The sequence below is a fragment of the Sarcophilus harrisii genome, chromosome 5 (assembly GCF_902635505.1).
Source record: "Sarcophilus harrisii chromosome 5, mSarHar1.11, whole genome shotgun sequence".
Lineage (NCBI taxonomy): Eukaryota > Metazoa > Chordata > Mammalia > Dasyuromorphia > Dasyuridae > Sarcophilus > Sarcophilus harrisii.
The window spans coordinates 169275154-169295070 of NC_045430.1; the positions used below are offsets into that span (position 1 = coordinate 169275154).

The following is a 19917-nucleotide window of genomic DNA, read 5'->3' on the forward strand; positions in this document are numbered from 1 at the left end:
CCTTATGCAAAGTTTAATGGTCCCCATTTCTATTTGAGTTTGACACTATTACTTTATAGGCTTCCTGATAAAAATTATTGTTTTTTTACCCCATAACTTAATGCCTAATTCTGACACAAATACAAGCCAACATTGATTTATAATAATATTATGTCCAGAAGTAAATAGTTTATTTGACATCTCATGGTTCACTTAATTAATTGCTTCTTTACTTGCTACTAAAATTATGGAGATAAAATAAATTTATATTTTATTAAAGAACACCCTCAGCTAATATAATCAAATGCCATCTTTCTTAAAAACTGTGGTGTTCATTAATTTAGTTTCTTCAATTAAAAGGAAGTCCACAATTAAGGTACCTTATATAAAATTTATTAAGTCAAAACCTCACTGTGATGGTAGTTTATAAATATGAAGTCATTAACTGAAACCACATAGTAAATAAATATTTCACAGCAAAGTGTATGGATATATTATTATTAACTGTTTTTCTCTTATTTTCTAGGTATTCTTTTTAAAAGTTTGAATTTTTGATTACCTTTTTATAGGAAGAAGATGATGAGAAAGAGATGGAACCAGAAACTGCAGCAAATCCAAGTACACCTAGTGTCACAAGCCAAATAAAGAGAAAGGAACCCCAAGTTACTACTGCATCAAACTTCAAAAGAGAACAAATGAGGACAAAGCCCAATATTGCCCCAACCAATAAGTATTTAACAGAAGAGAGTGAATTCTCTGAAGAGGGGGATGTCCATAATATGATTTTTTACAGTACTTACCAACCAGTGACTGAATTATCAGCCCAAGAGAAAGATATTTCTTGGATTTCTCAGAATATTACTGATGTTGTAGAAACAACATTATCTCCAAATGATGGTTCTAAAACTACTCGTCACTTCTCACAGATTAGTTCCTCTGAAACTTCAGATTCTTCACCTGTCTTAATATATGAATTCCAAGAAACATCAACTGATAGTCGTGAAGAAGATAGTCTATTAACCAACTTTCAATTTGAATCTGGCGGTGATGATTCTTCAGGATCTGTTCCTGCAACTTCAGCTGTGCCATTTGTATCAGAGAATGTGTCTCATGGATATGTCATTTCCTATGATGTCCTTCTTCCAGGATACACCAAAAATACTTCCAAAGATTCAAATTCATCCGATTCTGAAGAGTCCTTGAAGAGTTCTTCCCTTGATGGAAATGTGTGGTTCCATAATATGACAGATTTGACAACTAATCCTGATGCTACATTAGATAAGAAGTTATCTCAAACTAGTTCTACTGATACAGTTACTAAGGAATCAGCAGCCGCTACAATGTCCTCTTCCATTGGCCCATTAGTGTCCCAGGATACATCAGCTGTGGATTTGGAAATGCCCCCTTATTCCACTTTTGCTTACTTCCCTACTGAGGTAACACCTCATTCTTTCTCTCCGACCTCTGGCCACCATGAATCTGCTTCCGCTGCCAGTGATGTACTCTCTCAGACAACTCAGCCAGGATACAATGGTGAGATACCTCTCCAACCTTCCTACAGTAGTGAAGTGTTTCCTCTAGTCACCCCTTTGTTGTCTGAAAATCAAATGCTCGACACTACTCTCCCTGCTGCTTCAGGTAGTGATCTGACCTTGCATGCTACACCTGTATTTCCCAGTGTTGGTGTGTCATTTGAATCCACTCTGTCTTCCTATGATGATGTACCTTTGCTTCCATATTCCTCTGCTTCCTTCAGTAGTGAAGTGTTTCACCATCTGTATACAGTCTCTCAAATCTTTCCACAAGTTCCTCCAGCTGTTGCCAGTGATAAAGTGTCCCTGCATGCTTCTTCGCCAGTGGCTGAGGTTGATTCATTATTACAGCCCAGTCTAGCTCAATATTCTGATGTGATGTCACATCAGACTGCTCAAGCTACTTCAGAGACATCTGTACTTGCTAATGAATTGGGTGCCCTTAATAAAGCACGTATGCTTTCTCAAGTCGAACCATCCAGCAGTGATTTAAAGATGCATGTACTTTCTACAATATCTGAACTTGCTTATGCTTTGCCTGATAAAGCCTCCCTCCAGACTTTTCCTGCTTCCTATGATGCTACAGTATCTGTGCATGATTCCATTCACCAGGGTTCCTTATTTAGCAGCCATAACAAAGTACTGATGCTTAAGCCTACTGTTATAGCCCAAACTGAATCTTTCCAGGAGCCTACAAAGGGTCTTGATAGTGATACGGATTGGTCTGGAGCCTACTCTGGTAGAGAGTTCCTTTTGCCTGACACAGATGGCTTGACAGCACTTAACATTACTTCACCTGTTTCCATAGATGAATTTACATATACAACATCTGTGTTTAGTGATGTTAATAAGATGCTTCATAAAAGTGATGGAGATGAGACAGTACAGCAGATTTCCTCTCTTAATGAAACGGTTTACCATTCTGAGAGTATGGTGCTGCCCGAACTCCCTACATCTAATGACAGTGTAATTAAACCAAATGTATCTTTACAGGAAACCTCAGTTCCTGTTTCTGATATAGAGGGAATCTTTCCAGTGTCTCTTTCTGTTCCCAGTCCTAAGAATTTTGGTCCTGAAATTAGTCACGTTTCTGAAAATCACTTTTCAGTGCAATCTTTGCATGCTATATCTCCAGCTTTTGGCGAAACTTTGCTTATGTTTAGTGCAATCTCAGAGCAAGCTTTCTCTGCTGCTGCTTCTAGTGAAATGTTGTCTCCAACACAGCCATTGTTTTTTGAGGCCTCCTCTTCCTTAAGCAATGAAGCCTTGCTGCAAACTTCCTTTCAGTCCTCTGATGTTGGCACTCTGCTTAAAACTGTCCCAGCTGTGCCTAGTGATCCAATATTGCTTGAAACCTCCATGGTTGATAAAAATTCTTCTTCAATATTGCATCCAATGGCATCTGATTCTGCTTCGAGTAAAAACATGCAGCATTCTACCTCTGTACCAGTTGCTGATGTATTATCACCTATCTCTAGCCTACCCACTGCTTCCCTTCAAGGTTTAACCATTTCTCATGCAAATGAGAAATATGTCACAGCCATTTTACTTAAAAGTGAAATATCACACCAAGTTGAGCCTTCTGTGTATAGTAATGATGATTGGTTTCAGTCTACTGATGTGGGGATTACCAGTGCATTTCCTCCCACAGTTGAACCTGCAGTTGCAACTCCTGATTTCTCCACTGATACACTGCCAAGTACTCATATAAGCAAGCCCATTTCTTCCGATGATTTTCCCAACTATAACACAATTAGTTCCCTTACTGATGATATTTCAGCTGCTGTAACATTGATTGCTTCCGATATGCATAAATATGTTGATCACATTGCTCTTCCTTTCCCAAATGCATATGTCTCCGTTACAGCTGCCTCTCCTACCACTGAAAGCACTAAAACTATAGATGGGTTCTTAGTTCTCTCCCAAACAACTACTCCTGAGTTAACCTTGGGTACCAGGTCTAATGCTAATTTTGTAGTTGCTGGTGGTCGTGGTAATGATGATAAGGATGATAGTGATGAAATTGATGACTATGATGACGGTATATCTGTAAAAAATTGTATCTCGTGTATTCCATATAGAGAATCTCAGGAAAAGGTAGTAGATGATTCAGATGCTCAAGGGAACAATTTTGTGGATCAGAGTAATCTAATCCCGTATTTGCCGTTGGAGAAATCTGAAGAAGAAATGAAAACAACAGGTTCAGTCTCAGATAGTCAGCTAAACCCTGACATGGAGAGAAGTCATGAACATTTCACATCAATAAACAGGATACCCCCAAAACGCAGTGATGCAACAACAGTGGGAAATTCTATTCAGACTGGTTATACCCAATTTTCTGATACCTCAGAATCTAAGTCTTTGTCTATTTTTACAAGTGATGAAGAGAGTGGCTCTGGTCAAAGTACCTCAGATAGTTTTAATGATAATGAGACTTCAACAGATTTCAGTTTTTCTGATCTAAATGAGAAAGACACTGAAGGGACCCAGCAAGCAGGTGACTCAGAATTAACCCCTCGCTCACCACAGGCATCAGCTCCATCTGTTACTAATGGTCAATCTGTCTTCAACATTTCTGAGGCAGGTTAGTTATGAATCAATTTCAGTGTTGTAAACTCATACAACATTTAGCTGTGTTATTTTCCTTCTACTGATAGACTAGAGCCATCGTATGTTACAGAAAGAAGGATAATCTGGTATATTTTCAAGACAAATTACAATTTGGGTTTGAGACAAAAGTGTCAAAGTAGCACTTTGTTGTTATTTTTATTATCTAACATCCTTTAGTTTTCAGAATATGATCTTTATATTTAAAAAAATAATCAGAGCTTTTTTTATTATCTTCATTTGCACAAAATAGCTTAAATTATTTAATTTAAGCAATCCTTTCCTAATATTTCATCCTCTATAAGATAAGCTGGACATTATGGGATATGATTTGAAATAATTCAACTAATTAATAATATCAAGATTCATTACAATGATGCATCATAGCATCAAGTTTTTTCAAGAATATCCTGGTGAAACACAAAGTGCAAGCTGGAATGCTTGTAGAGGTACATGTAGAGGTACAAACCCTAAACTCTGGGTCTTTATCTGAGGACCAATATTCCTCCATTTGGAGAAGATGACCACAAGAATGTTACATATCAGTTAATTAAGTTTTTAAGCACCACAGACCAGGACATCATCTACCAGGAATGGCTGTCAAACTCTGTCAATATAGGCAAAAATTTAAATATTCAAGTAAGCTTGTAAAGATTGACTATTTAAGAAATTTTAGAACAATGCTCTTTGCAATTCTCAGTTTTTAAAAATTTTATTCTAGAAGCCCTCCCAAAAATGTTACACAATTGTTTTAAGAAGCCACAAGACAATCGGAAATGTCCAAAAATGAATAATAAATTGACTTCTTTGGATTAAACTGTAATGAGCCATTAAAAAAATGAATATAGTATGTTACAGTAATTTAAAGATTTTTATATTCTTTTTGGTTGATTCTCAGTGTGGCCTGAAGAGGGCAGTATCAGGCAACAAAATACTGCATCATTCCCTTCTACCTAGTGTTCCTGAAGGAATTCATATATCAAACACTGATGCATCATAATCATATAAAAAATAAAAATCAAAGGATTTTTTTCTGTAAAATTAATTTTTTTTAAATTTTGTGATAATTGTTGTGTTAGCTAGATTAAAAAAACATGTTTAAAGCATACATAATACACATTTTTCTTAAGAATTAAAAAAATAGGTTCATTATGCACATAAGGATACAAGTTAATTACACCAAAGGGATCATGTTATTTATAGTTTGCTTTAATTAAATTTAAGGGAACATTATTTGTAATTAGCAGTGAAAAGATTTGAAATCTTGACAGTACTTCAAAAAATACTGTTTAACATGTTGCTTGACTTACTAATAGCTTCTGTTTATAACCCAGCACCTAGACGTCAACCTCATTAAAGAGTTTTTCTCTGTTATTTTCTTCCACTAAATTATGTTGCATATTTTCTTTTAATGCAACAGCAGCAATTAAAAGTGGGTACATTTTGGTCATGAGGTTTCTCTGCAATCAAACTTTGTCTGTTTAATATTACATTTAAATTTCAACAGTTAAAACTCTGACATTTACATTTATAATGAATTTATAATTGAGAAATTTTGGTGCATTTGTTAGGGCTAACAGGTGGAGTACTTTCTAGCTGAAAATTTTGTAGTGCTTTTAATGGTTTTTTTTCAATTAGATTGTTTCAGAATTTTCAAATTCTGTCATGTTGTCAAAGTTTAAACAGAAGATGAGTTTTAGAGGAGAATTTCAAGAATCTATTTCTTGTTTGTTTTTTTTTAGATTGTCATTCATCATTAATATATTTTCCTTACAGGTAGATATAGTACCTTTCTGGATGAATTACAAACCAGTTTGCCACTCTTAAATGACTTTCTGAAAACAAACAAACAAAATTATTATATTGATGTTTACCCACCAATGAGAAGAAAAGTGGAACATAATTTCTATTATCAACTTAGTATTATATAGTATTACCTAATACTAGTGATTAAAGTTAAAAGACATTAAGATTTTGAGAGAAACCTTTTTTTGGTAAAAATTTGTCATATACTTATATCTGGAATTGAATTCTACTTGTATGACACAAGTAGCCCACGTTGTTCCCAACAGGAGTTTTTCAGAGAAGTAATATTCTCTTCTAATAATATCCAAAATTCAAATATGTCCTTGTTTTTTCACCATGTTTATAATTAGGATATATATGTATATAATTATCATACCTAAGATTCCAATTTTACATTTTATTTTCAAAGACTATTACAAGTATTAGTATTTATCATTTATTGTCCAACTGGTTATTAATCAATTTCCCATTTCCTTGATCAAATAATAAGTAGAAATCAAATAAGCTAAATTTACTTTGCATAAACAGCTGTTACATTTAGCAGGGGAAAATATCTATTGTTAAGTGTCATTCTGATTGACTAAGCATTTCATATCTTGACTAGTTGCATTGTTGTGTGTGTATATTTTTATATATTTTTAAAAAGCATATTGTGGTATTACCTTTCAAATAGAACCAAAATATCATTATTGTTAAAATGATTTTTAAAAAATTAATTTGCTAGAAAACTTATTTAAAAGGATTGCCACAAACTGAGCTAATATTCAGGCATTTTATAAATGTCAATGTCATTTTTCCAAAATATGAAAATAATCTGGTTGAAAAGTAAAAAAATCATTTTGAATAAGTTGGCAAAATATTCAGATATTTAAAAATACTGAATAAGTTAGTTTCTACATAGTGTTGTTCTGTTGTGACAATTCAGATAGCCGATCAAGTGGTACGTCCAAAATGAATCTAGTCATTTTTTTTGCTTGTCATTTAATTCCAAAAAAAAAAAAATGATAATCATGAGTTATGTATCAGTCTAGTTGAATGTCCAAAATGGGGAAATATAGTAATTGTGATCATACGAGCCAATGATTCTAGCCTCATTAACAGAAATGCTGTCTATTAGTACAGGTAGGGGCGACATAACTAAATGTTTTACTTTTTTTCTGTCTTTTGTATGTGTTGGCACATATCACTACTCTAACATCAAAAATAAAAAACAATCTTAAGATTCACCTTTCCAATATTAAATATTTTTATTCAAAATCATAAAAAGAGGACTAATCACGTAGTCCAATGTACATCAGATGGACACTGTGGTAAATTATAAATATAACCTCTTTTAATCCTCAGAAGAAGGCTGGAAGGAAGCCCCCTTTTACAATTAAAGAAACTGAAGAAAACAGGTTTAAGTAATTAGCTCAGGATCATGGGCTAATTAAGTGTCTAGGACAAGATCAGTCCTTCCTAGTTCCAGGATCAGTACTCTGTTCTCCAAATTATCTAACTGGTTGAGCATCCTGTTGAGAAGTTCAGCAGCCCATTATTCTTTTCTATGGAAATGAGTAGTAGTTAAGAATTATGCCTTCCACAATGAGCTAAACATATTAACCATAAAAGAAACTGAAATTCTATAGCTAGTTAGTGATGGCAAGGCTGAAGAAAAGAAGAACAGTCAAAGAATTGGCATTGTGATAGCCCAATAATTTGAACTTTTCCCCCACTTTTCATCCTAGTTAAACATTCTATGAAAGCAGTCATATAGTGTTATTTCTCGTAGATAAAATAATAGGACTACAATTTAAATATAGACCTAGGTTATATTTTCTTTCTTCCTACATAAGAACATCATATGATATTTGCCAGCAAAAGTTCTTTTCCTTTGGGAGGTGGTGAATAAAAAAAATCAAACTTTGAGCCTGTTAAAATTAAACAATATCAAGCCACCACTCCTATAGTACTGTAAGAGTTTTCCTTTTTCTTAAGTATTATTTGATATACTTCAAGATAATGTTTTATTTCTTGGCTTTGTTCTTTAATTTTGTATTCCTTAAAATGTTTATAATTAAATTGATTCCCCATGCACTTTATTTCTGGTAGTATGATGATCATTAGGGAAACATCAACTATGCCAGTTTTATTGAATGATGAAAACCAATTACTTCTTTTATGAGCATTTCCAAGTATATGTACCAGGTCAAGGAGCTCCCCATGCAATAGAAGTGCAATCCATTATCTATGAGGAAGTGATTCTAATGAAGAGTTCAGTGGATTCTTAAAATTTCTTTCCTACTAAGTACCATGTGAAATATAAGGCAAGAACTGTTAATAGCTCAATTTGATTCTATGGGAATTAAGTAACCATAACAGCAGTGAAACATTATTTCCATGTAACAGTGATAATACAGGTGAGAATATAGTTTTGTGTGTAAACTCTAGTCACAAAAGAAGTATCATTTTTTTCAGGCCTCTTAGTTAATGTGAAGAATGGATTTATATATTCTTATTGTTTAGTTTTTTTTAAACTAAAAATGATTTATTGGAACTACATGATTCTTCAATTCACATGTAGTACTTTGGGTTTTTTGATAAAGGAAAAATAGAAAGAGAAGGATCTCAAAATAAAAATTTTAAATAGTCTATTAGTCAAAGTCAAGATAATTTTAAATAAAGTGAAGCAGTCAGTTCAAGAAGTTTTGTTGCATTAAGATTTGATTTAATTGAAAAGAGAAATAATTACAAATAATTTTGAAGATGTAAAGATATTTAATGATTTAATAAAAACATTTGCGACCTTTGTTAAATTTGTTTTAGGAATGGGTACTTTTCTTACTTGAATTCTTAATTGTCTTTGTAAAAAATATACAAACTAGTTTCCAAGAAAGTGATATGTCATTTACTATTGGGCTAACATGTTTCTTCTGTTCAAGAAGTCTATTTTATTTATTGTCTGTTTTCCATAAATGTATTTATAAACATACTCATCTAACATGATATTATAGAGTCAAAACATATGAGGTAAGTAGAAATATATAGTTTTACTATTCAGTAATTCTGTGACTTTTCCATGTGCTTAAGTATAAACTGTCTCAATTTTCTCTGACTTGCAGAAGCAAGTAATAGTAGCCACGAATCTCGTATTGGTCTAGCTGAGGGTTTGGAATCAGAGAAGAAGACAGTTATTCCTCTTGTAATCGTATCAGCCCTGACTTTTATCTGTCTAGTGGTTCTAGTGGGTATTCTCATCTATTGGAGGTAAGTTATCTGATTTTCCATCCTGTACATAATTCAGATTTTGTTCTGATTAGTGAAATAATGATTATTATAGTGTGCTCTATAAGCAGATGTGAAAGGTTTTTTAAAGTAGATTTTTCTCAGAACTTTAATTATTTCTAGAGTAGTCATGAACAAGTTGCCATCTTGTGTACATAAAGATTTAATGAAGGGGATGATTGATTTCCATAATTAAAGTAAGAAGATAAAGGTAAAATTAAAGAGCTTTGGTTCTGGTTGTTTTAGATTAATTATTTTGACAATTACATTTTCATGTTGACAAGTAAAAGACAAGAAAATATCATTGTTAAAATTAATTTCAATAATAATTTTAACCAACTACATGTTTTAAGTACATGCTTTAGAAAAATTAATATAGAAATAGCAGCATATACTTATTTAACTGTAATCCCTTGTTTTGCATGAGTTTTATCATATACATAATTAAGACCTACTCAATTATATATCAGCTCATAAAGAAAAAAGTATTAATTTGCTAAAATTGAAGTGGAAGGACAATACTGAATTCAGAAGAAAAGTCTAAGAATAACTGGGTTTGGGTGCATTTTTTCTTTTATGGGATGTATTAAAAAGGAAAGATGATTAGCTCTTATACTGTATTATGATACTTAAGAACAAATCATATCTTAAATTATGTATGCTCTAAAGAGAGACAGATGGCATAGCTCTGAGTGAGGAATTGTGGGCCATAAGATATCTATATCTATATCTGTGTGTATGTGTGTATACAAAGAAAAGAAGGAAGGGATATATATATATATATATTATATAAATGTATGTATACATGTATATATTAAAACAAGCTTTGTATGGAATGATACTATAGCTAAACTCAGAAAGATGGACATATTTCACTGACTGGTAAATTAGAACATTTTACTCTGAAATTCTATAGTTAACTGATTCTCTTTCTCATTTTTCTATAGCTTCATATAGTAATAGACATATCCATTTCTGAGATGTTTTCCAGAATTGTTCATCTCAATTTCACTCCACAGATATTTATTAAATGCCTTCAATATGTAAGGAACTTAAGGATAAAAAAGAAATATGACACATGCTCCCAGCCTTCAAGGTGCCTTACCTTCTAATTCTTATGTAATAAATTCCTGATTGATACATGACATATAGAGAAATATAAGAAAGTATATTTTTAAATATCAAAATTTTTAAACATCTATTGCTGTAGACAATAAGTAATGTAGCAAGAAAGGAGAAGTCTTTTGAATTCATAAAAAGATTGAAATTTTCAAGGAAAATGTAGAGAATTTGAATTGTCTTAATGGACAAGGAGGATTAGGATAAGTAAAGAGAAGGTGAGGAAACATACAAGGCAGGAGAATCAGGCTAAGCGAAGCCATGAAGATAGAGATGAGAATGATATACTTATGTAGTAAGTATTTAGTTACATTAGAGCATTGTTAAAAAAATAAGTCTTATTTTATGCTTATTTTAAAAAGTGGAATATAATATTCAAGTAGTAGTAATCTTAATCCTATATATTAATTAATCTTTATCTTTGCCCATATCAATATGATACATTATCTTCCCTCTACACTTCAATGAAATACAATTATAGGGACTTTATTTTCATGTTATCCAAATCATTTCATGAACGTATGACTTCTGCAGACCAGAATTATAGAATCTGTTTTATTAAGGAGCCTCCAATACTATCTAGACCAACCCATCACTGAACAATAATATCCTCTATATTACCTTTTAACAAGAGGTCATCTTCCACTTTTCAATTAAAGGTCCCCAAAGAAGGAGAACCCATTACCTCCTCCCAAAAATATTTTCTACTTTTGAATGGCTAATTTGTTTTTTTTAAAGGTACTCTTTACATGAAGGCTAAATTTATCTTTACAACTTTCATCCATTACTCTTGATTTTTCTTTGGAGGGCAAGAAGAAAAAGCTTAAATCATTTCCCATGAAATAACCCTTCAAATATCTGGACAGCTTATAGATTCCCTTCTCGTATTCCTTTACTCTCTAGATTATACATCCTTAATTCCTTCAATTGATTTTCATATGACAATTTATACTTAAGGCTATTATACAACATTATGTTTTCTCTCCTGTGTGTATTTTCGAGCTAACAAATGGCTTTCCTAAAATGTGGTATCCAGATTTAAACCTATTATTCCTGATGTGACAAAATCAGAGCTAGAAATGATTTTTCTGCTTTGTAATGCAGCTTAAAATCATATTAACTTTTAAGGCTTCTGGATCACACTGTTAACTTTTATTAAACCAACAATATACCGAGACATCATTCTTTTTGACATGAACTGCTTTCTAGCTATATCTTCCCCAATTTCTTTTTTCTTACTTCTTGAACTTGATTCTGTTTGAGTCTCTTTGGGGTTTATTTCCCTAAAAGAACTTTAGTTTCTGTGAACAAACTAACTTACAAAAGTTAAATCATTTAACGCTTTGTCTAAAGTCATATATATACATATATATGTAACTGTAAAGACTGAAAGACTGAATATGGGTCTTCTAACTAACAGGCCAATTCTATTTTCATTCATTGCTTCCCTACTGACTTGTGTCAGTAAATCAGATCTTGCATTACTTATACACAGATAAAACAAAGAGAAGGTTAACATTTAAAATAGGACAAAATTCCAATAGACTAATTTATCTTCTGTGTTACATACTAGTGAACTTATATGCTGGAAACTTCCCCCATTATGCTTTAATAGATTCATTCATGTGTTTCTGTCCTGAAATTAAACAAAAAGGTGCCTACAACTAAAAATACATTTTATTTCCATTCCCCCATCCCCATGTAGATACAAGTATTGATTTAATTTTATTTTTTTCCATATTCAAATATTTCTTCCAGCATGCGAAACTATGGCTTGATTAAAATAAATTACATACTTTATTTAAAAAATCAAGAAAATTTACATGAAATATTTCCAGTAGAGTTTCTTTAAATAGTAAGCTCCTGTAAGATCCAGAAAGAACTGATCTGCCAAAACTGAGTTTACATACAAAAGTTTAGGAATCTATCTGTTGAATAAAGTGACATGCTGTATTTTAATGTGGCTTGTTTAAGGTAAAGCAAAATTAGTCTGATCAGTCCTCTTACTAAAATAGTTCACATCCACACAAATCTTTTGTTTAAAGCTATAAAACCAACTAATTATTGATTTGTCTGTCAAAATTGATTGATTGGACACCACCACAATTCTTTTTAATGAGTTGGATAGTAGATTTCTAAACTAAATAATCCTCTTTATCAAGTAGTGTTATAGAACTAGTCCATTGTTAATACCTAAATGAAGCCTATGTGCAACATGCTGTGATAAACTCCAAAGATACTAATAAAAAAAGTAAGGTGACTTGTTCTCTCAAAGACCTCACTTTCTAATGGAAGAGACACAACATTCGGAAAATCAGCTGAAAGCCTGATGGAGAGGTCCCACAATTGTTAGGCAAGGATTCTTGCTTACAAGCAAAACCCTTTCTTAAATATCTTTTTCACTGATAAAACAATCAATTTCTGATATTAAACAATTGGCATTGTCAATTACTTTGGTAGCAAGAACTTTCTTTTCTGAGTCTATTACCTGACATTAGCCAAAAACTAATACATTTATATATAGAAACAATATATATATATGTATGTATATATAAAACATTGATGCAATATGTATTATACAAGATGTGTAAATGTACATTTATTCATGTATATGTACATACATACATCTATATGAAAATTTTCAATCAAAGTGATAGTAAAATTAATAAAATATTTGGGAAAAGATAAAATTTGATTCATTTAGTAAATCTGTCCTTGCTGAGTTTTTCTATCTTAAATAAGTTCAATGTATTAGCGGTAGAGGTAGTATAAACTAGCTCTTGCAGAAGCCAATCAAACCATCATTCTTGATCTCTCTACAACCTCTTTGATCCTCTCTTCTCTCTATGTTTTCCAGATACCACTTTCTCCTGAATTTCTTCCTATCTCACCGCTGCTCAGTCACTTTTGCTGGATCTTCATCTAGATCACTCCTTTTGGCCACAAATGTCCCACAGAGTTCTATCCTGAATCATCTTCTCTTCTCTCTCTATACTACACTTCATGATCTTATCAGCTCCCATGGATTCAATTATTATCTTTACCAAATCTACCTACCCTCTCCTATGATCTCCCTTATTATTGCAGAAGACAATATCATTCTCCCAGTTCCTTAGGCTCACAGCCTGTCATCTTCAAATTACCACTATCTTCCACCTTTCTCCCCCATATACAATCTGCTAACAAATTCTATTGATTTCACCTTTGCTACATTTCTCCAATGCACCCCTTTATCTCCTTTGACATTGCCATCACTCTAGTGCAGCCCCTTATCTCCTCACGCCTGCAGTAGTCTGCTGGTGGGTTAGTCTGCCTCAAATCTCTCTTCATGTCCAATGCCTGCATCCTCCAGTCAGTCAACAAAATTTTTCGTAAAATATCAATCCCTACTCAGTAAACTCTAGTGGCTTCCTATTTCCTCCAAAGCAGATACAAAATGCTGTTTAACATTTAAATTCCTTCACAATCTAACCTCCTCCTTTAAGAAGCCTGGAAAGATAGGAGGGGGAATGTCAGGAAGAACTTTAAAGCTAAATTGAAGGTTTTATATTTGCTCTTAAGAGGGGAAACAGAACTACTGGATTTGATTGAATGCTGGGTAGGAGAAGAAAGGAGGTCATAGTTAGACTGTGCTTTAGAAAAATTAATTTGACATCTGAATGGAAAATGAAATGGGGAGATATTCGAGGATGGGGGCCAAACAGTCTTTTGCAGTAATCTAGATGTGAGGTAATGGGGACCTGAACTAGAATGATGAATTTCAGAGGAGAAAAGTTAATAAGAGAGGAGAGGTGTTACAGAAATAGATTTGGTAAGATTAAGCCAATAAAAACAAACATAAACTTTTAAAATGGTCTTTTGAGGCAGGGATTAATAACTGAGAGAATTATTGAAGGGCTTTTGAAGAGGATGGTGTTTGAACTGAGCCTTGAAGGAAACTAGGGGTTCCAGGAGTTGGAGGGAAAGAGAAAGAGAGCTGAGGACAATCTGGGCAAAGATATGGAGGTGGGAAATGACAATCATGTTTGAGGAATATGAACAAGGCCAGTTTGGCTGGAATTTACAATTCATATAAAGGATTACTACGTAATCATCTTTGAAAGACGGTTTCATCAAATTGTAAAGGGCTATAAATTCCAAACAGAGAAAGCATGTGGAGGAATGACATAATCAGATCTACATTTTAGGATTAGCAGTTTGTCAACTGAATGGTGAATTGACTGAAGAAGGGAGAGACTAAATGCAAGGAAAACCATTAGAAAGTCTTTGTAATCATTTCTATGAGGGTTAAAGGCCTAGACTAGGTTGATATAATTATAAAGAGGATTAAAAGTTATTCAGGAGGGAGATGGTCGAGATTTGGTCATTTGAACATAAAGAGGTGAGATGAGTAAGAGTAATGGATTGAGAATGATTTCTAGATTGAAAACCTATGTGACTAGACGACTGATGGTGTCCTGGATAGAAATAGGGAAAGATAATGAGTTCTGTTCTAGATAGCTGCCCCCTATGTACAATATGATACTATTTTATAGAAGAAATTGATTTAACATCAACAAGAACTTAGGCCTGAAGCAAAACCAATATCTTTCCACTTGAATTCTTTCCTACTCCTGATTTCCCAATTTCTGTTAATGATAACATGGAGAAACCAGGAGTCATCTTTGACTTTTTCCTTCCTCCTTCCCCCAAATAGAATTGGTTTTCAAGTCCTAGGGATTTTTTTGTGCTGAATAACTCTCCCTTCAGGGCTAAGATTTCTGTTTCCAGAGCCTCTAGCCAAATTACTTCTCTCCTTTCCTCATTATCTCTCCCTTGAACTATTGTTGTAGACTTTTAAATGGTTTTTCTGTGACAGTTTCTGTCCCTCCACCTACTCGTCCCTTCCCCCCTCTAATCATTGCTACCCAAAATAACCTTGCTTCTCTACAGCTATGATCTGAGTGTTCCTTTGCTGAAAAACTTAAAATGTTTTCCCCATACCACAGAGGTCAGTAAGGAATGTTAGGTAGGGAATTCAGAAATCCTGGGTTCAGATTTCATCCTTGGCTCTTCATGTGGATTTGGAATCTGAAGATTTGGATTCAGATCCTCGTGCTTAGATTTATATCTTGTGTCATCCTGGAAATGAAAATTACTTGACTTCTCTTGGTCTTGATGACCTCAGATGTCTCTCACAGTTCTGTGAAGCCAGTCAACCTCTTTGACCCTCAGTTTTCCTGTATGTGAAATGGGGATAATATCTGTGGTTCCTGCCTCATCTGGTTGCTGTGAGGGTTACAGGAGGCAGTATATGCAATGTACTTAGCAAATCTGAAATTGGTCACATAAATGTCATTCTATTGAAATTATTTTGTTTTTATTTTCATTATTGGCTCTGATCTGTGATTCATCTTGAAGGGGAATTCCCCACTGTGGTAACATCTTCATCAATACTGATTGGTAGTTAAAATCTGTAATTAATAGTTTTAGAGAATTACCTGATTTACAAAGAGGTCAAGTAATTTATTTGTAGTATGTGTCAGAGGCAGGATTTCCTAACTCCTCTTTTGGACTATGTATCCTGCTATCTTTAATAATCATTGAGACAACCAAATAAAATAACTGATTGAAAGTATTTTATATATTTGTTGTGCACCAAATAAATTCAAAATTCTTCAGGCTTCCATTCATGCAGTGCCTTTTGCAATCTACTTCCAATAGACCTTTCCAGTCTTATCATATACTACAACCAAACTATAATTTTGCCCATATCCAGAACATTCCTTTGCTTTTCTACTGGACTATCATACTGTCATACCCACTTCTCCACCTGTTGAAATATATCCCATCTAGGATCCCATGATCTGTTCTTCAAGACCTAGCATGGTGGATTGACTGAAGAGGGGAGAGACTAAATGCAAGGGAAACTATTAGAAAGTCTTTGTAATCATTTTTATGAGGGTCTCCCTTTGTTCCTCCCTTTATTCCATCAACCAGAAGTCATCTCTCTTTCCTTTGGACTACTTAGGTTTTGTGGTAATTACTTTTTTTGTGTCCACTTGTGTCAGGGTTAAGTAACTTGTCCGGAATCATATTGAACTCAGGTCTTCCTGACTTCAGGGTCACTGCCATCTGTCTGCCATTGTGACAGTTGCTTTATATGTTTATCACCCACCAGATTATAATCCTGAAGGCAGGAACCTTGTCCTTCTTATCTTTATTTTTTCTTCATTATCTAGCAGATAGCCTAGTGCACTGCAGCCTCTTAATAAGGTTAGCTGTTATTATTCTCTCACATATTATTTATTCACAGTTGTTTATATGTTGATCCCTTCATTAGATTGTAAGCTCCTTGAGGGCTATTTCTTGCTTTTCTTTGCATCCTTAACACTTAGCACAGTGCCTGGCACAAAGTAGAAATGTAATAAATGTATATTGATATATCTTGACTAATTAAAACTTTTACCAATTAAATTTGATAAGCAGTAAATGATGATATTGGAGGCAGCTAGGGTGGTTCATTGGATAGAATGTTGGATCTATAGTCAACAAGAGCTGAATTCAAATTCAGTCTCAAAAACTTGCTTATTATATGACTCCAGGAAAGTCACTTAAACTAGAGAAGGAAATGACAAATCAATCCAATATTTTCCCCAAGAAAATCCCATATGTTGTTGTGAGGCTAAGAATGAATCCCCATAAAAGCATTGTCTTCATTCTGTCATGGGTAGCAATCATGCAGATGTCTGAAACTGATTATAAGGTATAAAATCTGGGTATGAAAAGACTTGAGTATTTTTCTCTTTTTTATTCTACTTGACTACTTAACTCTTGACTTTCACCTACATTTAAGAACAATCTTCTAAGTTAGAGTCATCATAAATCCCTTTCTAGAAGCTGAACATTATAAAAGATAACAAGACCTTACAGAGAAGTTTTGTAAAGTCTTTATAACTAATGCAGCACGTTGATTATTGTTTCATATTTTTACAAGTATTCAAAAATGTAATAGGAATTACATATTTCCAGGTTTTAGATCTAAATGCTTTCTGTGATGAAAAGGTGTAAATTAAATAATCAGGTTAACATTGATTGATAGGACCTATGGCTGCAAGTTTAAAACAGTCATCACTTTTTTCTTCATAGCCTGGTGATAATTAGCGGGAGACATAGTTATCAACACTTAGCACATAGTCGTGAAGATGTTTGCTACTTATACAGAACAGATGGAATATCGATGTTGAATGTTCTTATATATTAAATAATATGCTTTGAAATAGTTTTCCAGATGTTTTGGGGCATAATTTACATGTGACAATCCCTCATTGAAAAGATGTGAAATGTCTTCAGCAAAAAACAATGCATAACTGGCTGTTCAGAAGGAGAAAGGGGTATAAATTTTAAAGCAGAAACAAAACCAAGGGGAAACATATTCATTTATACTATAGGATTATGGCATATTAAAGTGATAAAGGTATTGAAATGACATCTTGAATCCAGGCACTGCTACTTATAAGTTGTACAACCTTGATTACAGATCTCAGTTTCCTCATTAAGAAAAATGAAATAATTAAGAGTAGTTTTTTTCTAAATTCAGAGGGGATGCTAATTCTTTTATCCTACCCCAAATCCCACTCCAGCTTTCCTTAAGGTATAATGCACAAATCTTTAAGGAGCAGAGGGTATTAGTAGAAAGTGCTTTTGACTTGCAATCAGAAAAAGCTGGATTCAAATCTAGATTGTTTTACAAGTTACTTAACATCTTAGAGATTCAGTCCCTCCTCTGTAAAATGGGGATAATAATGCCTGCAGTACCCATCTCTCAAGTTTTGTTAAATATGAGTTAGATTCAACCACATACATAACAAGGTTTTTGTCTGGAGTTCATGCACAAGGAAGCCAATTATTAAATTTTCAGTGTACATTTGCATCTTGGAAATAGGCAAATATTGACAAATAAGGGACTGAGTTATTATTTTATTAATTGTTTAGAGAGTTAATGATTCAAATTAAACACAACAGTTTGTTATTCATTTATAGATAGCGAGGTGGCACAGGGCTGAGTTCAGATTCAGCCTGCTGTAATTTAGGGATTACTACCACTGTTCTTTTGAAACTCACATATTTAATTCTTGTCAATACTCAGATATAAACATGATTAGATTTGATTCATACTCTTAGACCAATAACCTTTCCAATCCCAAAGACAAAAAACATTTTAGTAGAAATTCTTCCATCCTTAGCAACAACATCCAAGATCTATTTTGGGATGGAGAAATGAGAAAATGATAAAGTATAATGGATAAGTAACTTCCATTCATATATTTAGAGCTAGAAGAGGCCTTTAAGATCATCTCTTCCAACTTCTTTATCTTAAAGAAAGGAATGAGGCCCAGAGAAGTAAAAGGGTTGGCCCAAAGTCGCACAGGATGGAAGCAACAGTTGCACTTAAACTAATATCATCTGATTCCAAATCTACTGCTCTTTCCTCTTCATTGCACTGTTTCTTCTATTTTGAGAAGATAATACTATTTCTATACAACGATAAATACATATACAAACATGTACTCCTATTAATTTTTAAAATGTTCTGAGAATATATCTTTGAAACACATAAGAAAAAAGCCCAATAATTATAACTTTTTTTTATTACTTTCCTCAGAACACTTCTTAGAGTAGGCAGAATGGCCATAAGCAGGGGTATACTGGTAATGTTTAACAACTGGCTCTCCAAAAAAAAACCATATAAATACATATAACATGCTCTTGTGTTTAAAATGAATGATTAATATGTTCTCCATTACTTTCTTATTTCTAGAGAATTAATAAAACAATAAATCAAGCCCAGATTTATAACTCTTGCCAATTTCCAAGGTACATGCTCAAACTGAAAATTTAATAATTAGTTCTCAGGAACAACTAGCATCTTACTCCTATATACTTCTATGAACTAGTAAAGTTCTGGGAGATCTCATAACAGAGACTTACATGTCAATGAACTTTTGTGAAATCTTAAATACTATATTTATAAATTTTTTCAATCAGTTAAAATCTGCCATCTTTTCTTCTCATCTACTCCCATTCTCCAACTAAAGAAAACCAAAATCCTATTTACAAAATGTGTAGCTTATAAAAAACAAATTTGTCCTTTGCCAAGTATATTGAAGAAGTCTCATTCAGAATTCTGAATCTTTCTCTCTCTCTCTCTGTGGATGACATTTCATCATTAGTCTTCTGAAAACATGCTTGGTCATTACTCAGCTCACTCCTAAAGTCTTTCAAAGTTGTCTTCATCATATTGTTGTCATTGTATAAATGGATCTCTTGGTTTTGCTCACTTCATTCTGCATCAGTTCATACAAATCTCTCCAGATTTTTCTGAAATCATACCTTTAGTCATTTTATGGTAAAGCATAACTTGTTCAACTATCCTTCAGTTGATGGGCATTCTTTAATTTATTCTTTGTCAACACAAAAAGAACTATATATACACAAAACGTTGTGCCCTGGACTAATCTATCCTTCTTTCATTATCTTTTCTCTAGATTTAGAATCACAAGACCTAGATCTTAGTATTGACTCTACAGCTTCTTAGCCAATTCTGTGGCAAGATATAAAATCTTTCTGG

At 33.2% G+C, this 19917-nt stretch overlaps 1 protein-coding gene across 4 annotated transcripts in view; it reads left to right on the plus strand.

The window, feature by feature from the left end:
* Positions 1-19917, plus strand: part of PTPRZ1 (protein tyrosine phosphatase receptor type Z1) — a 224920-nt gene that overhangs the window by 159158 nt on the left and 45845 nt on the right. For 2 of the 4 annotated variants that reach the window (XM_023504831.2, XM_031938920.1), the window contains exons 12-13: positions 549-4095; positions 9026-9170. In XM_023504831.2, the coding sequence (XP_023360599.1) occupies positions 549-4095; positions 9026-9170 (3692 nt within the window). The remainder of the gene's footprint in view (positions 1-548; positions 4096-9025; positions 9171-19917) is intronic. The other 2 variants (XM_031938921.1, XM_031938922.1) reach the window with 1 other exon arrangement.